Source organism: Ambystoma mexicanum, chromosome 7q (assembly GCF_040938575.1).
Source record: "Ambystoma mexicanum isolate Mex_15411 chromosome 7q, UKY_AmexF1_1, whole genome shotgun sequence".
Taxonomy (NCBI): Eukaryota; Metazoa; Chordata; class Amphibia; order Caudata; family Ambystomatidae; genus Ambystoma; species Ambystoma mexicanum.
In genome coordinates this window covers 1033394932-1033409831 of record NC_090941.1, presented here as the reverse complement: position 1 = coordinate 1033409831, position 14900 = coordinate 1033394932, and the positions used below count along the sequence as shown (strand labels likewise).

General features: G+C 46.7%; 1 protein-coding gene across 2 annotated transcripts in view; it reads left to right on the top strand.

Annotated features, from left to right (window-relative positions):
* NUP98 (nucleoporin 98 and 96 precursor) overlaps nucleotides 1–11798 on the top strand; it is a 2071147-nt gene extending 2059349 nt beyond the window's left edge. For both annotated transcript variants that reach the window (XM_069640340.1, XM_069640339.1), the window contains exon 33: nucleotides 9761–11798. In XM_069640340.1, the coding sequence (XP_069496441.1) occupies nucleotides 9761–9978 (218 nt within the window). In that variant the 3' untranslated portion in view covers nucleotides 9979–11798. The remainder of the gene's footprint in view (nucleotides 1–9760) is intronic.
* Nucleotides 11799–14900: the final 3102 nt, after the last annotated feature.

Below are 14900 nucleotides of genomic sequence, written 5' to 3'. Positions count from 1 at the left end.
TAACTGCCTGTGGGTCTTGGGCTTTATTCTACCAGAGTTGAAAAGGCTATCTTTGTCTTGCAGAGGGATATTCCTATTACTGACCGCTGTCATGCAGGTACATGGCCTTCATTTTACATGGTTGTTGAGCATTATTGCCTGGATTCAATATTTGGTCAGCACTTCTGTTTTGATCCTGTACTGCTCCAGTGTGTCCTTGTGTTGGGGATCGTCACTTGAGCTTTTGCTTCTTCCATCTTGTGTTCTGCTTTGGGAGTCTTCAATGAGTAATCGTTGGGAGGAAGTAATCCAAGAAAAGGAAGTTACTTACCTTTTTATTTCTGATGGCGTAGTCTTTCTCGGATTTCTCATTGCCCTTCCACCTTTCCTCTCATACAAAATGCTTGTACCCTCTAGTGCTTCCTCAGCCTCTGAGTGCAGACACAGCTGGGCGAAAGTGAGTTATTGTGGAACAGCCTGCTCCATACTCCTATGTCCTGTCCCCTTTCCTCATACACTATGGGCACTCCTCGCTAGGGACGGAACCTTTTTGACTAGAAAGTGTCTACCCCTTTAAATTTAGATGTGTGCGGGGGGCGCAGCCCTGGGAGCATCCGCTCCTCCAACTCCACCCACAGGTGCCACTCCCCAGTCCTCTTTTCTGCGTCGACGGGAACGGACAGCTCTCACCAGTGGTCCTGGGTTAGGCATCCGGCCTTCTAATTCCACACACTCTAACCTGGAGATGTTATTCTTTTTTTTTTCTCTTGCAATTGCCAGGTACTGCTCTGTCCTCTGGTGCCACGCTCCTCCTGGGCGCATGTCGACAGCGGGCTTCAGCAGGTATCCAGCCTGCAAGGGTCCCTTCCGTTCGTCCAACCCTCACGCACTTTGCCTCCAGTGCCTTGGCCCAGACCACAACTGGGACGGCTGTACCGCATGCGACGCCATGACCCCGCCCGCCCTGCATAATCAGTTAGCCAGGTGGAGGGAGCTCTTCGAAAGATCACCTCCAGAGGACCTCAAAGCATACGTGAAGAGGAAGACCAGGCCCAAGGTAGATCCTCTGTTATCCTCTGCATCCTGTAAAGGCGACTCCTTCCCCGGGAAGCGCCCAAGCGGGAGGGACCTTCAGGTCCTAAAACCAGCAAGAAGACAGAGGCTACTCCCTCTGGCGGGCCAAGGTATCGCAAGATCCTACTGGTCTCACCACTGAGGGGCCGCAAGGCTCCGTTACTGGGTTCCGACCTGAGGTGCTCATGTCCTAGGGGCCTGTATGCAGCACTACCAGAACCATGGCCGAGGGCACTCCGCCTCCCCAGGTCTTGACCTCGGGTGCAGGGAATGTCCCAGCCTTCACTATTCAGTGTGCAGGTGGAGATTGGACCCAGCTCAGCAATCGCCACGCCTCCGTTACGTGGCATGCAGCAAGAGAAAATGGCGGCCTGCCCGGGGATCCGGCAGGGGAGCGTGCATCCAGAAGGGATTGGACAAGGCCTGTTACCTGGTACACGTCTTATCCCTCCACTACACAGGGGAGGTATGCATCCCCCAGTTTGGCAAGACAGGGACAGCCCAGGACATCGCAGCCTCAGGGCACGGCCCCTACTCCCTCAGGCACCCCTACACCATCACGTGCCCCTCTTCGAGGCTAGGTACTTTAAGAGGTTCTGCACCCTCATGAGCTTGCCACAGATGGGTACCATCCTCAGGGATGTAATCACGGACATGCTCCCTCAAGCTCCAACTGTTGTCCAGGGCTTGGGCCCAGCCACTGGTTCCCACACCTGCTCCAATCATAGCAGCTCAGCCCACTCAACAGCCTCTGGCACTGTCAGTCAGCACGCCACAGCTGCCTGCGGCCAGCACTCCTCCTGCACCCCCAGATCTGCAGGACACTGCAGCGGACTCTGACTCGGAGGAAGATCCGGACACACCATCGTCGACTAAAGCATTCCATGAGAGGCTGGCGGAGTACCTAGGCATCCATCAGCCACAGGCGGAGCAACCCGAGGCATCCGCCATACCTCTTCAGTAGGACGTGGAAACCTTAGCCATAAAGGGCTGGGTTAAGCCACACTCCACCCAGACTACCAATAAGCGCATGGCCGCCAAATACAGGCAGATGGAGGGGGATTCCCTCTTGTCAGTGCACCCCCAGCCACATTCCTCTGTTAAAGCAGAGGCTTCGCTATATTCCAAACCGCAGTCTTCCTCAGCTGCATCCGCTTCTTCACTCCTGGGCAAGGAGAAAAATGCTGTTGGAGTCGTTTGGGGAAAAAGATCTACTCAAATGCCATGCTCCACCTGCGGCGTACCAACGCTGATGCCATGTTGGCAGCGGTTAATCAAAAGTTGTTGTGGGAGATGCAGACTGCCTACCAGAGCTTCCTGCCCACAGCCAGGCACGGTTCAAAGCAGTGCTGCCGCAGGCCAAAATTGTGGCCCAGGATATAATGGAGTCAACTGTGGCCCACATTGACACCTCGGGCAGATCCATCTGCATCGTCACAGACCTGAGGACGGCGTGGCTCAAGGCAACAAAATTCAACCCAGATGTGCAAGTACGCATCCTCAACCTGCCGTTTGAGGGGGTAGACTGGTTCCACTATACAACCAATGAGGAACTAGACAAGTAAAATAATAGCTCTCAGACAGCTAAATCTGTGTCTATTCTAACAAAAGCCACACCCAAGACCTACCGTAAGGCTCACCAGCGCTCGAACAAGGATTGAGCCTTTTTTGAGGCTTTAGGGGCTTCCAGGAGAGGTGATCAAGGCAAACTGACCAGTCTCAAGTCAACACAGGCTCAAGGCGGCTAACAAGGGTTTTTTCCAATCCCCCTCCTTGGCTCCAGCCTCAGAGGGCAAGAAGTTGTGACAGGTTCATCCACACAAGTCTCCGGTGGGGGTAGGCTTGCCTTTCTTCCTTGAACCTTTCCCTTCCCCTCCAATAGTTCAAGATGTGCACGGCAGACTAGATGTGCTCCCTGGATCTGAAGGATGCTTAACTTCATTTGCCAATTTGGGAACCCCATTGGTCCTTCCTATGGTTCAGGATCATGGGTTTTCACTTTCAATACAGAGTTCTACCCTTTGGACTCAACTCGGCCCAAGGGTCTTTACAAGGATAATCATCGCGGTAGCAGCTCCACTCGGGGCGCAAGGCCTCCCACATTTATCCATACCTCAACGACTGGCTAGACAGGGCGGGGTCCCCGGAAGCAGTGCAACACAAGGGCTCCGCTCACATGCACACACTGTATGACCTGGGATTTTCTATCAATCTCAAGAAGTCACAGTTGCTGCCCACGCAGACTCTGACATTTCTAAGTCTTATATGGGATACAAGGACCAAGCGGATCTTCCCCTCACATTACAAGATCACAGCGATCAATAGAGCCACGGGGCATTTCCTCAACAGAGCAGTAACCTCAGCCTGGTGGTACCAGCACCTGCTGGGAATAATGGCGGCATGCCTCCTCGCAGAGCTGCATACGAGGCTCAAGATGAGGAGGCTGCAGCTACATTTATCAGCTTCCTGGAATCGGGAGACTGGCTCTCGAGCGTAGCCAGACATCATCTCCACCAGGACCTAGTCTGGTGGGGTAAAGACACCAATCTGCTGATAGGCTGTCCATTCTGGCAGCAGTTACCACAGATTACCATTAACACAGACTTGTCCATAGAAGGATGAGAGGCTACCCTAGACAACCACAGCATCCATTGACTTTGGTCTCGACCGGAGCAGCTGGAGCACATCAACTGGCTCAAGATGATGGAAATCTGGCTTGCTCTCAAAGCTTTTCTACCCATGGTCAGCAGCAGATCGGTCTGCATCCAAACAGACAGCTCCACCTACATGTACTACATCAACAAGCAGGGCGGTACCAGGTCCCCGCCTCTCTGAAGGCTTTTGATCAACATCTGGGAGTGGGCACTGGCGAAAAACATTCACTGGTCAGCTGTCAACCTTCCTGGGGAATCCAACCTGGAACACGGACAGACTCCGCAAGCTGGGGATGGACAACTACGAGTGGCAGTTGAACGAGGAAGTCCCACAAGGGTTCTTCAGCAGGTTGGGCCACCCTCAGGTGGACTTCTTTGCCACCAATGCCAACAGGAGATGCCCCCAACTTGTGGTTTGGGCAAGGCAGAGGCTCGCTGGGCGACGCATTGCAGATCCCATGGAACAACATGAACATGTACCGCTTTCCCCCCACTCCCCTGGTTCACAGGGTCATCTGCAGGGTCAGGGAGTCTCGGAGCCTTCGGATCATCTTGATTTCACCATGGTGGCCCGCAAGACTCTGGTTCTCAGAACTTCTCAGTCTGTCGGATCAGCCCCCGGTACACCTCCCTGTGGGCCCAAAAGGGGGCACAGTGGTTCACCCTGCTCTGCAGAAGTTAGCCCTCACAGCTTGGTTCCTGAACAGGTTACACTGAAGCATCTACACCTGTCACAGGATAACCTAGCTATCATAGAAGGGGCTAGAAGCGACTCCACCAGGAGCCGTACAGGAACAAGTGGACCAGGTTCTGTCACTGGGCAGAAACAAAGGTAATCAATCCTTTAACATGCTTGTTGGACGATGTTCTGTCTTTCTCAGCTCACCTGGTTCCTTCAGGGGTGCAGGTAAACACCTGCTGAAATGTTTCTGGCGGCCATAGGGGCCTACAAGAACTCCGGTGATATTTTTCCATCCTCCGCCCCAGTGGTTAAGACACTTGGCTGGTCTAACCAGGTTATATCCGCCTGTCAAACGTCGACATCAGATCTGGAGCCTTAACATGGTGCTGGGCGCCCTTGTGCACAAACCTTTTGAGCCCTTGCGTCCGCGGACATCAGGCTCGTTACCAATAAGACAGCCCTACTGGTGGGCCTTTCATCGGCATGCTGCATCAGTGAAATTCAGGCCCTGGTGGCTTCAGAGCTATATACAACATTTTGCTGTGACATGGTGGTGCTTAAAACGCACCCTGCCTTTCTTCCTATGGTTGTTTCCTCCTCTCACCTGAATGAGGAGATAGTGCTCCAAATATTCATTGCAGACCCAAAGGATGAGGCTCAGAAGGTATTGCACTATCAGTAAGTCAAATTTTATCTGGATAGGACTAAGAGCTTCCATCAATTGGACGCATTGATCATCATATTTGGAGGATCAAAACCGGGCTGTCAAGAATCCAAGGCTTCCATAGCAAGGTGTATGGTCATGGCCATCAAGGAGGCGTATGAGGGGCAGCACAAGCCTTTTCCAGCAAATGTGCACGCCCACGCCATCAGAGCCAAGGCCACGGCTGTGGCTTTTCAAAGACACCTCCCTTGGCAGACGATCAGCAAACACTACTGCTTGCATGCCAGCGCCATGTCGGATGCTGCATTTGGTCAGGCAGTCTTGAAGAACTTGTTTTCTTAGAGGGGAAACTCTGCTCCCCAGGGCTGCATTCAATGGTAATCGCCCACACAGTATGGAGGAAAGGGGACGGGATGTAGGAGAATTAGAAGTTACTCACCGTAGTGACTAATGTACTCCTAGTCCATAGTCCCCTTTCCTTCATCCTCCCCTGTAATAAACTTGACAATTGTAATATTCTCGACGCGTCAACGGAGTGGCGCTGGTGGACAGCGTCAGGGGAGCGCATGCTCCCAGGGTTGCCCCCCCTCACGCATCTAAATTTAAACAGAAGAAAATGTTTCTGGTGCAAAAGGTTCAGTTTACGTGCCTAGCGAGGTACGCCCATACAGTATGGAGGAAAGGGTACTATGGACTAGGAGTAAGTTAGTCACTACGGTGAGTAACTTATAATTTATATTACCTACAAAGTCATCTTTGGAGACCTGGGCACCAAAAATGCACTGAAGATGCAGAGTCGAACTGCAGAAGCAATTTCTGAAGCCAGACTTTTCCTGGGAGGATAGTTTTAAGAGGAAGACTCTTTGTAAGGAAGGACTAATCCAATAGAGAGAAATGTATTTAGTTTGTTCACATCTGTCTATATTCAGTTAATGAAGCAGATGTGCAAGATGGAATCCTATCTTTAACTAATTTGCTTCATCTTTGTTTTCGCTTTCCTTGTTACCCTGGCTCATTCCCCGAACTGGTCATGAAATTGCTAAAATACAGAGTTGCTTAAGAGTGCAGGAAAAAAATGAGTATCTTGATTACAGTCCGCTATATTTTTCCAGTGGAATTGAGGAAAAGGTTTAGCAAAGAAAGGAAGTTTCTTACAAGGGATTGCCTTTCTCACGCAGATTACTCATCCGAAAGATAGCCTCATCCATCTCTGCTGCTCGAAAAATTCTTCGACACTGGTCGTGGTGGACCTCGACTTTGTCGTTGTTAGGGAGAATTATCATAAATGGCTGATTTCCCTTACCTAATGAGTCCCTCAGCAGCTTTGCGTCCCTCAGCAGCTTTGCTGGATTTCTAGGGTTTATTTGTTTTAAACCTGGTAAGAGTGAGCCTTTTTCCCCACTCTTACCTGTGTTTTGCTGTGTGTTTTCACTTTTTGTGTGATCTTGAGCATTGGAGCCTCACCTACTCCATGGCGTTATGTTTTTCATGTTACACAGCACCTTCAGTGCATTGACACAGGGTTGTCTTTGAGAATTCCCGCTGACTCCATTTTCTGGGGCTGACTACTGTCCTCCAGAAAAGGTAAAGTTGCCATTAACTTTACTTTAGTCACTTTAACTCACAGACCCAATACACCCCATCTTACATGGAGTATTGGAAAGGGTTAATTCTTATCCCTTTTTGTCCGTCTCTTGGAGCATTGTTTTGCTCCCTTTACAATAAAACTTGGCTGGTGGCAGTTGCAACTACCCTATTTTTTTATACCGCGGTTATCTTAAATAACCATGGTATTGTTTTAGGCTGGATTTATTCACCATTTCTTTTTGTAAATGTCTTTCTCGTGTTTTACTCTGCGTGCCAAACCAGGTTTGGTCCCTTTGTTCTCCGTCTTTTGGCGGGCTTCTGCACAGAAGCCCTCCTTAAGGCGCCTGAAAGTCTGGGTAGGCAGGATGTGAGGGAGGGGTCTTAGGACCTCTGCCATGGATTCCCTTGGTAACCCAAGTCCCACTCCTGTTTGATTGGCTGGGTGACTGTCCTTGCCAGGACAGCCACCCTGCTATGTGATTGACAGCCAGGCTGTATGAATGGGGTGAAACTGCATAAATAGCAGGTCTTTGGGACTGGAAAGGCAGAGTCGCCACTGGAACGAAAGAACCAACGAGGAGCGCATGGAAGAGGACCCCTACAACGACTGAACCTCCCGGTGAGCCCTGCTGCAGGTCTGAATCTTCAGAATCCGACGACAGAGAAGATCCTCCAGGAAACCTCTTCCCTTGAGCTGGTGGAACCAACCAGTTCGCCCAAACAGCAAGCCAGGACCCCGCCTCTGGTCGAATTTGCTGTACAGAGCTACAGTGGACCAGATAGCCAGGAAGGTTGGAACCTGCTTGAGTTTTAAGGAGCGCACCTTTTATTTGTTTCTTTGTTCTGCTGCTGGTTTCTTCCCTGGGTAGTGCAGGACCCTCCATTGTTCCTACTTCTCGTCAATCCGACAGTCGCTTCAGGAACCGTGAGCCTGCAGGAACTACCAGGAACATACGCCTCAGCTACAGCTTCCTCCCCATTTTAAGGTACTATGCAAATCTGGTTGTTTGTTTCGTTCAGCCGCAGTGAAAGTGTTTGAAATCTTTCTCCAAACCGAGGGCTTGTCGTTCTGTTCTCTTTGAACTAAATTTTCTGCCAACCAACCTTGTCCGGAATCCGTGGCACACACTTTACCGCAAACTACCATGAACTGTGATCTTGAGCAAAAGACTTTTGACCAATTGACTTTGGCCCTAAGCCTTTTCTACCTGATTCTATTACTGTAGTTCCCATTGCTCAATTGCCATGACTACTTACCTGTTGGTGTGGTTCCATTTCTATTAACTTTGTTTTTCCATCCCTTTTAAATTGCTAGAGTGCCATTTTGCTCCCACTTCACCTTGTGAGCTTAACTTGTCTGGAACCTATTGGGAGTGGTGTGGTGTATTAAGAGTGTGATTTTTAAACTGCTTATAATAGTGTAATGTTATATAACTGAAGAGTGAAATAAATGTATATTCTTTTACTTGAAAACCTTGAGTCAGTTTTTGCCTGAATCATAGTCCTTTGTGTAACTATTTGATACTGCTCACTTACTCTTGAGATAATTCTGGCTGCTCAGTCATCGTTTGAGGTGTTCCCAAATTGGTACTGCATATAATTCTGCCTAACAGTCGTCGATCAGTCGTGCTCGATCATCGGCTCCAGACGTGACGTCTGGCGTCGTATGTATATTCCACGTCACTACGCCCCATACCTCAGTTCATTTTTTCCATGCTTCCTATTGGCTTCCTATCAGTTTCCCTTATCTTTTTCCTTTTTGTAGGTGTGTTTAGGAGTAAGATTAAAGAGCATATTTATCTCAATTTGTCCAGTATTTTGATACAAAGCAAGCCAGATATGAAACAGTGATATCGGCATTTAAAAATTGTACTAAGATCCCTTACACAGGCCGACACATTAGTGGTGGACTTTAGTGAAAACCCTGAAATTGATAACTAGTTTTTCATGTACTGTGAGAAACCTGAGCATATCCTCACACCTATTCCCCTTGGATCCTCTTCTCAGGTTGCCAGGGAAAGCTATCGCTTTTGGATCCTGGGGGTGGAGTAGCAAGGGAGGATTACCTTGATAGAGGGTCCTTGGGAATTGGGGAGATGATCGTGTGGTTTGTCAACTGCGCCTAAACAGAGTGCCCTGCATGAAAAGCAAGTAAAGAGAAGAATCAAGAGGGTGAATATCAAGAAGGAGCAAGTCCATTAAAAGGTGGACGACTTGTGTTGTAGCAGTCATGCATTGGTGAACCACAGAAATCACCCTTGGTAAGAGGTTTGGGGAGGGCCCCAATCCTTTGAGAACTGTTAAGTATGAACTTTCTGTCGTAAACTTGGGGAAGGGAATCCTGAGAGTTTTGTGGAACTGTTTTGAACTTGGAGCTGGAAAAGGAAGCTGAAAAGTAAGTCGGGGGCTGGAAGAGGCTCCAAACTTTGTTTTGAACACCATTCCGTGTATTCCTGACATCCATACACATTTTTTAGATTTAGTTGTGAGGGCAAGCATAGGTTTTGGACACAGACTTTTAAGTTGAACTCTTTGACTCAGACTGTCCTTAGTTTCTTTAGGTAGGGAAATCCACCCTTAGCCTTGGGCATGTTAGGCCTCCATCCATCAATCCAGCCTGATTTAAGTTAAGTAAAGTAAGTTTGTCTGAACTTTGAATCTTTTGTCTGTGTCTTGTTTCATGGTGCCTTCACAGTACATAATTACTCGTGGTTGTTCAGGCCTTCTATTTATGTAGAGGTTGTAGTGCATTTCACAGCATCTTTCGACAGTCTGAGCACATTCGAGAAATAAAAATACACTAATAATGGAGCCGGGGAATAGCAACTAAAACTAAAGAGTGGATTTGCCATGCAAAGATTAAGTATAGCTTGTTCCTTCAGTGAACGATCAACCTCTTTAATAACTCAATAAAGAAACCAGAGCATGTGGGGAAAAACATGGAGTTCTAGCATTAACCATTTAGGAAAGGTGCTGGGCTAGCCTCAAGGGCATTTACAGGCTGTAAGCGACCATATCAGGAATGTCTTGCACACCCTAGATGTTTACAGTTCTTTCAAGCTAAGGCTTCTGTGATTTAAAACTTTAAATGTGGATATTAATTGTTTATTTCTTTTACAGAAATGGCCAAGCGCATCGCTAACATTCTCAGGGCAGTGTTGAACCTCCAGCACTCACCTGAATCTATGTCTGATTCTACACCAGATTTGCAGCGAGTTCCACTACGCCTCCTTGGACCCCACATTGGCCGGCTCCCTATGCCAGAGGACTATGCTTTGGAGGAGCTGCGCAGCCTCACACAGTCTTATTTACGAGAACTGACCGTTGGCAGTCAGTGACAACAGATCCCCTTTCTTCCAAGTACTCTGCTTTTTACCATTCCTAAGTCTTTAAGTTAGATGTTGCCCTTGTTTTAGGGTTCTGCCATCATCTCTTTGACAAAGACCTTGGCTGCCATGTAGGATGGTTCCTGTATGGTGTGGTGTGGGACTCCTCATCTAACAGACTTGGTTATGAAAGCAGAGCAGACTCTATTCTCATCACACAGGCAACACTCTTTGGCACCGTCAATAAAGAAACTTTTTGCAGCAGGATTCTTGAAATCTGTGCGTGACGTCGGAGACAATGATTGTATGCAGTGTTCAACTGTTTCTAAGCGTTTTATTGACTTTCTTGCCTATTTATAGCGCGTCTTCTCCAGCACAAAAGCCACAAGATGAGGAAAGGTGGCCAACGGCAGGAGGGGGGCGAGGGGGCTCTTTTTACGAATCAATGCATGAAGAGGATGTACTATGTTTTGGAAATATTTTTAGATTGTATTTTTGTTAAAGGAAATGTATGATTTTGCAGGTGGAGTGGTAAGGGGGTCAATGTCTGATGCGTGCCGGATTCCAGTGTGGTGGTGGTGTACTTTGTCCATAACAATCTATAAATCACAAATGTTTTTGAGCTTCAAAGGAAGAATTTTATTTTTTAAGAAATCCCTCCATTTACCGTTTATTAGAAAACCCTGATTATCAGAGCTCTTAATCTAGCTGCTTCTGGTACTCTGGAGAAGCAGAACTGTGCTTTAACAGCATGTTTCTTGTTTTGTATTAATTTGAAAGTAACATTTTGCTGTTGAAAGATGGAGATTTAGAGCAACAGAAGTGCATGAAATTGTTTTCCTTCACTCTTAAATACACCTATGACCAACCCCATGCCACCTAACAACTGAGCCACTGGTAATTTTAGAACATAGACTCAATTTGGTATCACCAGTGCCAGACTGTCTGTAGGTATCATGGTTTAATGTTTAAATAATTGTTCCCTTTTGTCATGAGATTCAATGGACTATGCACGCACCCTCAAACCCTGAATGCAGTCTCTCTCGCTTGCATATGGGGCTATTGTTCCCAAACGTCTGTATCGGACATGGGTGAACAAGGAAAGGTTGTTTTGGAACAGATAGGCTTACTGACGTGACTCAGTGTTGTCCCAGTAGTTTGAGCTTCATCTTTGGTACATATGTACACGTGTTGTCATATTCTGCACTGCTGGAACTAGCAGGGCTCCAAAGCCAGTCCTTAAAAATGGGCAAACAATCCTTTTGGTAACAGACAGTTTGAACCTGCAAAATATATATATATATATAATTTTTTTTTTTAAAGTAAGGATCTGTGCAGTTTCCTCATTGGCATTCAACTGACTGCATCCTAACAGTTCAACTAAATCCATTTGTTGACAAATGTGTATATTTTTTTAGGTATAAAATATAATGCTTTTGTTGTATTTTTATGGTATAAAAATATTGTCTGTACACAAGCAAATCGTTAAACTTGTCTTGTTACTATGTGTGAACTTTCCTGTTAATATTACACGCCGATTTGTAAATTGTTGTTGGAATTGCTCTATTTTTCCTTGAAGACTAGCTTTAATCCTGATGGTATATTTCTGGTGTTTGGGCAGCGTCTCCCTATGCCAGATAGCCAACAATCACAGCTAATCTGATATGAGACTTCGGCCTTGTGCAGCCATTTATACATCGAAAGTACATAAGGAATATGTATTAAGGTTTTTACTAAAAGCAGCCAAATTATGCATAAATCCTAAAGATTTTGCCCCATCTGTTTTTCAGAATCCTGATATTTTTAAAGTAAATAAAACATTTATAACATTGTCTTTTTTAATGGATTTCTCTTCAAACTGTGCTAAGTACTGTTTGTCCTCCACTAACTCTTTACACGTGCATTTCAATCCAAAATGCAGTTGTACAGATGTGACTTCATTGTATTGTATTGGCTGGCTGTACCCTTCTGTATAGAGGTGGCTGGAAATGACAATAAGGGCCAATTGGTTCCACAACTAACTTTAAATCTGGATGACCAATTTAATCTGGCACCTCTTTCTACTGCCCCGACCTGCTCTTTTTATGCCCCAGCTATGAACAAAAAGGCCTCTGTGAGCAATTCTCTCTTCAGTCCCAAGGCTCAGTTCAAAACACCTAGGGGCAACCTGCCGATTCAACCAATCTCAGGGCAAAGGTTTATGGATCATTACTTTATTAAATCAGCTACACCCAGTACAGAACTGAAATCAGGCCCAGTAGTAAGAGGGAAATCAATGGTGGATCATTCCATTATGACCTCACAGGATTATTTTGGTGTGTAGAAAGACTTGGCTGACATCAGTATTATTGAATTTGCCGACAAAGCAGTCGAACAAGATAATCTGTCACAATGTGGAAAGTGTGGTACAACAGACTTGTGATGCATCACTGCAGGATTAACCTACTGCCCTCACCAACATAATTGATGGGTGTCAAATTGCAAATAATTCGGAGAACCATGGGCAGTCTCATACTGAGGGTTTGGACGAATCTGGGGCTCAATGTGGCTCCCCTGCATTACATTATACCTTGAAGGAGATTGATGAGAGAATTTGGCTGACTCATCCAACTGTTCCTGCCCTTAATATGGTCCTGAGCTCATTCGTTGCACTATATGATAATATTTGGGCGGAATTAAAATCTGCCAATGTCTTAATGGCTGAGGTGAATTGTAAATTGGATGGCATTGGGTCTGAATTGAGATTTGGCCCTATTGGCCTAGGACCAATTGTTGAGAGGGTGGACGTGGGGCAGCATCAGCTGAAACCCATTGTTATTAAAAGCTCCTTGGATATAATTGAAATCTGTCACTGTTACCTAGGGTCCATCATTATGTGTATTAACAATATTGTACCTCTTGGACTAGGGGTGGATGTATTGGTATCAATTCCACCCCTGATTGGTAATACACTGCATGACCCCCCCACTGATTTGACAATTGATCATTTACCAGCTGAAAGTGGCAGCATTTTGGCAGGGGCAGAAACTCCTGAGAAGATATTAGCAAACAAGATAATTCCTGTGAAAAGAACGAAATTGATTAAGCGGAAACCAATTGTGTGAAGGCCGTGCACTCCGAGTATCAGAGTTGCCCATAATTCCTTTTTCAGAGCTAAACTATTTCTGGAAACGAAAGATGGTTATCGGCGAGTGGTGGGGCCTACTAAAGCAATGTCTGTTGATTCCACTGTACAAACAGATGAGGCTGATTGGTACTCCCCTCGATGGGAATCAAGAGCTTCAGGTCAAATCCCCACAGGTGTGAGTAGTGTTGGGGGGCGGGGGTCCCACTTTCACTTGGGTTTGGTTGCAGGGGTAGCTCTGGTGGGATGTAAGGTGGAGCCAGTAAAAGCTTATCGGCCGCCAGTGGTAACGAGAGGAACACCAAGGGGATATCCAGGGGGGAGCCAATGTCTCGACAGATTGCATGGAATGAAGATGTGGGGCAGTTTCCCGTAGGCCGGGGCTGTGGGCTTGGGAAATCAAGTAACCTGGAAGTAACTTGGCGACGAAGGGAGGATGCGCAAAATCCAGGACTAACCCCAGGCTATGATGGAGAGGGGCGGATGTCACTTGAGATCGGATGTGGGACTAGCAGATCCCGAGTACCTGAATCCATTTGGGGACCAATTGAGCGGGTGTCTACCTCAGAACATCAACCCCTGTACTCTGAAGTGGTGAATCCTCTCTGAAGTGGGGTGTGGGATGGGGACATTTCCAGTAGAAGAAATTCCCCCGATTTCTCTGTATCCCGGATCGGCTTCGGGTGTAAGGGATTTGCTGAACCGTCTACACAGGCCTACAGGCTATGTACCAAGGGATGGCCCCATTATTCAACACCAAATATCCCATGACATTACACAAAAGCCGCAATGAGTGGAACCCCATGGTGCAAAATTGACGGGTACTAGGTTGAATGACAAGTGTTCGACCCAAGAGCTCCATCAATTTAGGATGAAAAGTATGCTGGGCTTGGAGCACTTGATTTGCCTGAATAGGACAAACATTTTGACAATTTTTGCCTACAGCCCCTTGTGGGGAAGAGGAATAATGATCTTAATGAGTCAGCCTGGCACACCTGGCATCAAGGGAATAGTTCCTCCCTTTTTGGATTATATCTACCTTGATACTTAACTGATGATTAGATGTGTATCTTTTACTGTGACGAGGAATGCCTGGAGTGAGCACTCCATTTTGATGGCAGTCTTTGACATGGTCATAATTATCAGACAGTTTAGGTATCAGTCCCAGGTAGTCTCTAATATGGCAGGGAATGCAGTTAGATTGACTGCAAAAAACATTAACACCTTGAAGCAGAAAATGTGGGCTAACCTGAATAGAACCACGCTTGACTGGAAAATGAACAACTTTAACTGTGAAGAGATACAGAGACTCATTGGGACCTTGGTCTCTGATATCTGTCCGAGGACAACAAGGAGTAGGACTAGCACCCTAAGTTATGCTCAATGTTATAATCAGGAGCTAGCCACAGTCAAATTAATCATGAGGAGATAATTGAGATGAATTCCGAGTTCAAAGCTAGATGGCCCTACCTGACTCTTGCGGATTAGGAAAACCAGACAGATTTAAAAACTAATGTAAATCAGTGAAAAATATCCTACTACAGCAGGATGCTGAAACTATGTTAGGGGTCTTAATTAATGCCCAGGTTATTGCTTTTTGGTTGGTAGTTAACAGACAATATCCAGATTATTTAGTCTTGCAGTTAAATTCTATTTCAGAGGTGGAATGGTTCGAGCTTTTTGATAGTAGGTTTGGGGCTCCTATGAAAGAACAATGCGAGTTGGAGAGGGAAAGTATTGGTACTTGGGACCACAATAAATGGGAACCCCGTTTTGAGATTGGCACTATACACTCTTTTTAATAACAAAA